Genomic DNA, 5,168 nt, shown 5'->3' with positions numbered 1-5,168 from the left:
TATTAAGTATCTTTAAGTATCTTTATTATAGAGCAACCAGTTTTGCATTACTGAAGAATTTAATACTACTGGTCATTAAGCCCCCAAGTATTTTACCCAGTGTTAATATGCAATAACTGTCAAAATAGGAAAAATTAAAACTTAAGGATGCCTCCAACTAGAAATTCTGGCAAGAATGCAGTAAAAGGGAATTATTAGCATATCATTGAATGTAATAATCAGTTAATTAACTTCAAGTCACTGTTTTACTTAAGAGTGGTATCAAGAGCAGTCCTCTCTGAATAGAGTTAATGGGCAAAATGTACCAATCAAATACTGCTCAAAACTGTATTTTCAGTGTCAACAAGACTCACAAAATTAGAGTTCCAATTCCTGAGTTCACACTCAACATTGGACACCAGTGTATTCCCTTGTATCGCAGACAGCCAAATCACCCAGGGAGAACTTCTAGTTCAGCTTTTAAATTTCCTAGGTATGAAATGTGGCATCTCTTTAGGGAACAAACACCAAAACCACACAGATCAGTTTCCCAGTGCAGGGGCCGGGAGCAGGCATATGGTGTTCTTCCTCACCTAGGGGTCATTGGCAAAGTCTGCATCCACTTTTGGTTGTGGTAATTGGGGTGGAGTGCTACTGGCATCAAGTGGGTTGAGGTCAGGGACGCTGTTCATCATCGTATGATGCACAGAGTAACCCCCACTACAAATTATCTGGTCCAAAATGTTAATACTTCTAAGGTAAAAAAACTGACAACACAAACTGGTTTAACTAGACAGCTGATAGTAAATATAAAGGAACTCTTCAGCTAAAGTATCGTTTATCAAAAAAAATGGTATGAACCATCAATCTGATGCTTTAAGAAGTTGTTGGAGCCTGACCAGGCAGTGGTACAGTGGAGAGAGCTCGGACTGGCATACAGAGGACCCAGGTTCAAAACCCCAAGGTCACCGGCTTGAGCATGGGATCTAGACATGACCCCATGGTCACTAGCTTGAGCAAGGGGTCACTCGCTGTGCTGTATGGCCCCCCGCCCCCCCATCAAGGCACATGTAAGAAAGCAATCAATGAACAACTAAGGTGCCACAACGAAGAATTGATTCTTCTCATCTCTCTCCCTATTTGTCCCTCTCTATCACCAAAAAAAAAAAAAAAGTCATTGGAATAAAATTAAACGTTAGTACATATCTTTTATTAGCCCATACACAATTACTTGTCTTCTGGTTTGTTGAAACAATAGGTCAGACAACATTTGCCACAGTAATGTCTGTCAAAGTGGCTGGCCATAAAAACTCCAGCACCACATTCATCTGAAGGGCACTCCCGGCGAAGGCGACTGATTTTACCATTCTCATCCACCTAAAAAGTACAAACCAGTTGTTAAGACAATTTTACAACACATTCTGAAGTATAATTTAAGTGACTGAAAATAACCTTTTAATCACACAATGGCAGTTTTTAGTACTTAGAAACCAAAGAAACCCAAATCCTCACCAATAATTACAACAAATAAGTTCAGAACTCTAAAGTCCAGCCTTGCAAGTGGTAGAGCTAAGAACTAAAGCCAGATCCGAGTTCAAAATCAAAACCCCACTAGCTAAAGTTTGTACAAATATCAAACAGGAGGAGAACTTTTATATTATAAATCGGCTCACTTTGTAATATTTCAGGACAGCCAGCTTAACCTTCTTTCTCTTATGCTTATTCTTCTTGGGAGTGGTATAAGACTTCTTCTTCCTTTTCTTAGCACCACCACGAAGTCTCAGCACAAGATGAAGAGTGGACTCCTGTTAATGAAACAGAACATGAAAAAGGTTTTAAAACCAATTACACTAAAGTTCATGTTCATTAAGAATGAAAAACTAGCATCACACATTTTCTAACTAGATGCAATAGGAAGCACACATACAATACCAGAGGAAGGAATCTTGGGAGCAGAAATTTGATTCTTATTGTACCACAGGATGAAATCGGCAAAATCCAGAATGTGAGAAAGTGTAGCAGTACTTACTCCTCAAATGTTAGTGGATGAATTAACTGGGAAATCTTGCTAATCTAACATTAGTCTCGCCACATTTTTGTGCTTCTCAAAAATTTTAAGATGTTTAAAGGGCTGCTCTTTCCAACAAACACACCTTTTGAATGTTGTAGTCAGATAAAGTACGCCCATCTTCTAGTTGCTTGCCAGCAAAGATCAGTCTTTGCTGATCAGGAGGAATTCCTAATGGAAAAGAAATAAAGCCCAACGAATTAAGCCACAGCAGAACAAAAGTCTCTGCTCAAGATTTACAAAGGAATAATCCTGAGTCAAATGGTACCAAGAGCTGTGAGTTTTTACTGCAGACTAAGCATGGTTTTAAATGTTTACAAACTTTGCCTCACTTAATTAACACTTAATGCATGTTAATACAGTCTTCATTTTGCAAACCAGGAAAAGGTGTAGAGAATTAAATACTCCTCCCAATTCACCTACGTGAAATGCACTGCAGCTTGGCTCCAAGCTCATAAACGTCTAACCTGTTATTCCAAAAGTATTTCATTTTGTCCATCTGACCTCTTCCCACCCCAAGAGCACCTATGTCCAGCATCTATACAGGTAAGCTGGAGCCCCTAGAGGTGAATATTTCTGAACTAGGAAATATTACTTGCCTTCCTTATCCTGGATCTTGGCCTTTACATTTTCTATTGTATCCGAGGGTTCGACCTAAGAGTGTTGAAACGTAAACAAACACTGTGAGAAACTAGAAAAAGCGTTCAATTCTATCTGAATTGAAGCAAGCCAGGTAGGGGCTGCAGCTTCCTTCCCCAAGAGCGCTGATCACTGACTCGGTGACAGGCCACCTCCCAGGACTGCCCCCGGGGGCCCGGCCACACGTGCTCGCGCCCCACGCCCCGGCCCGCACGCCCCACCGCGGGACCCCTGCGGTGGCCGCCCAGCGGCGCCACTAGGGAGGGGCCAGGCCCAGACTGTAGCATGCAACACCAGTCCCAGCCCCCAGCCCCGTCCCCCAGCTCAGCAAACAACGCTATTCAGCGCCAGGTTTCAGAACCCAAGCTCGGAAACATAGGCAGAAAGCAGCGCCGCCCCGAAATCCACCTCCCGGCCTCACTCAGGCCTTGGCTTCCTCACACCACCTGGCCCGCACCTCAAGAGTGATGGTCTTCCCCGTCAGGGTTTTCACGAAAATCTGCATCCTGGCGGCGACTCCACCTGAGGTGGAGGAAAAAGAAGAGGCGGGTTAGACCTGGGTACACAGGAGTGGGAAATTGGTAAGGAGCTGCCAGGGAGCGGCCAAGAGGCACACACTCACCGCAGATGGCGGACCGGAAAGGAAGAACGCGGTGCAGGCCCACAGGGTTCCACGGGGCCGCGCCGGCGGCCCCGCCTCTTAGCCGACCACACCAAATGCCTGACTGCTGTCACAGCCGCTGTCGAACTAGCTCGTGAACCTCACTTCTCTCCCAATATTGGGCTTATATATCACTTTCATCTCCAAGAATGCTCCCGAGATAATAGATTTAAACAACTCAAGAGTGTCTTAAAAGGCTTTTTTTCCTATAGAGTAGACGTGACTGGGGGAGGGGGGGTCAGGGTCTCTAGAAGGGGGTGGGGTTTAAGGGGCCTCATTGAAGATGAAGAGGAAATGGAAGTGTCTTCTGGGAATTGTAGTTTTCTACTGCTTTCTTTGGGCTGGGACTACTTGTCCCAGGATGCAGTTCCACACCTCCCCCCCCCCCCCCCCCCCGGGGTTTCCTGGTTACTAACTACAAGTACAAGAGCCGGGGGTTTGGAGGAAGGGATATAGGTGAGGAGGGAGGAAGGGTGAAGCGAGGTGATGCTTTCCAGGAAGGTGGAAACCGGTCTGAAATTACTAGGAAGATAGGGTAAGAGGCTGGGAAAGGTCAGTGGAACGAAAGCATCGTTCACTGCCAACGGAGGTGGTTAGGGAATTGCTGTGGCCAACTCCCGGCAAACTGGAAACACAGATGGCTTCTTCAGAAGCTCCTGTTTATCCTTTTTTGTCCTGTAGCCCCCTCTGCATTCAACCCGCGGGTCTCTGCTAGCGTAAGGAAGGTTCTGAGCCTGGTTTGTCGTGTGAAAAGGTTTAATATGTTGACTGATTTTCAATTTTTTAAATGAAGCCATAGGGGAAAGAAATCTGCAGAATGGTTATCTAGTTGTAGATTTCCAATTTGTACGTTGCAAGTGGTGGCAAAGATCCTAAGAGAAAGTCTTACTATGTAGAATGCTCTCCTGACAAGGCAGGGCGATTAGAAGGGAATCATTTTTATCTCTGTGTCTTCCCCCCTGCATTACCATCCCCAAATTCAGGCCCTCCTTAATTTTCAGTGTCTTTTTTTTTTTTTTTTTTTACAGAGACAGAGTCAGAGAGAGGGATAGACAGACAGGAACAAGGAGAGATATCAATCATCAGTTTTTCCTTTCGACACCTTAGTTATTCATTGATTGCTTTCTCATATGTGCCTTGAGGGGGGGGGGGCTACAGCAGACCGAGTAACCCCTTGCTTGAGCCAGCGACCTTGGGTCCAAGCTGGTGAGCTTTGCTTAAACCAGATGAACCTGCGTTCAAGCTGGCGAACTCGGGGTCTCGAACCTGGGTCCTCCGCATCCCAGTTCGATGCTCTATCCACTGCGCCAGCGCCTGGTCAGGCTTCAGTGTCTAACTTCTAACCTGTCTCTAGTCTTTCCTGTTCTAATTCACCTTCACTATAAAAGAAATTTTTTCCATTGATTTGGGGGGAGGGGGTTGATGAACTCCTTCCACTTAGTTGTGCACTCATTGTTTCTCGAATGTGCCCTGACCAAAGATGGAACCCATGACCTTGGTGGGCGGTGAGGACGCCTTATCCACTGAACCACCTGGCCAGGGTACTAACCCACCTTCACTTTTGTCTCCAAAATATTCTAAAATGTAAAATGGCTTGACCAGGTGGTGGCACAATGAATAGGGCATCCACCTGGGACTCTGAGGACCCAGGTTAGGAACCCTGAGGTCACTGGCTTGAGTGTGGGCTTATCCCGCTTGAGCATGGGGTTGTTGGCTTATTTATGGGATCATAGACATGACCCTATGGTCACTGGCTTGAGCCCAAGTTCACTGGCTTGAGCAAGATGGTCACTGACTCAGCTGGAGCCCCCCAGTCAAGGC

The 5,168-nt window shown here is 45.6% G+C and overlaps 2 protein-coding genes across 2 annotated transcripts in view; one reads left to right on the top strand and one right to left on the bottom strand.

Moving 5' to 3' along the window:
* Window positions 1-1,167: 1,167 nt before the first annotated feature.
* On the bottom strand, window positions 1,168-3,332 carry RPS27A (ribosomal protein S27a). Its single transcript, XM_066267149.1, has 6 exons — window positions 3,309-3,332; window positions 3,144-3,208; window positions 2,647-2,701; window positions 2,133-2,218; window positions 1,653-1,784; window positions 1,168-1,356 (listed from the first exon to the last, which is right to left on the bottom strand). The coding sequence occupies exons 2-6, from the start codon at window positions 3,189-3,191 to the stop codon at window positions 1,207-1,209; spliced, it is 471 nt and encodes a 156-aa protein (XP_066123246.1). The 5' UTR covers window positions 3,192-3,208; window positions 3,309-3,332; the 3' UTR covers window positions 1,168-1,206.
* Window positions 3,333-3,759: 427 nt separating this feature from the next.
* CLHC1 (clathrin heavy chain linker domain containing 1) overlaps window positions 3,760-5,168 on the top strand; it is a 61,325-nt gene continuing 59,916 nt past the window's right edge. Inside the window, exon 1 of the mRNA XM_066267150.1 lies at window positions 3,760-3,803. The gene's annotated coding sequence lies outside the window, so the exon portion shown is untranslated. The remainder of the gene's footprint in view (window positions 3,804-5,168) is intronic.

This window comes from Saccopteryx bilineata, chromosome 3, assembly GCF_036850765.1.
Source record: "Saccopteryx bilineata isolate mSacBil1 chromosome 3, mSacBil1_pri_phased_curated, whole genome shotgun sequence".
NCBI classification, from domain to species: domain Eukaryota; kingdom Metazoa; phylum Chordata; class Mammalia; order Chiroptera; family Emballonuridae; genus Saccopteryx; species Saccopteryx bilineata.
The sequence above is the reverse complement of the archived record's forward strand: the minus strand, read 5'-3'. Positions and strand labels throughout refer to the sequence as shown.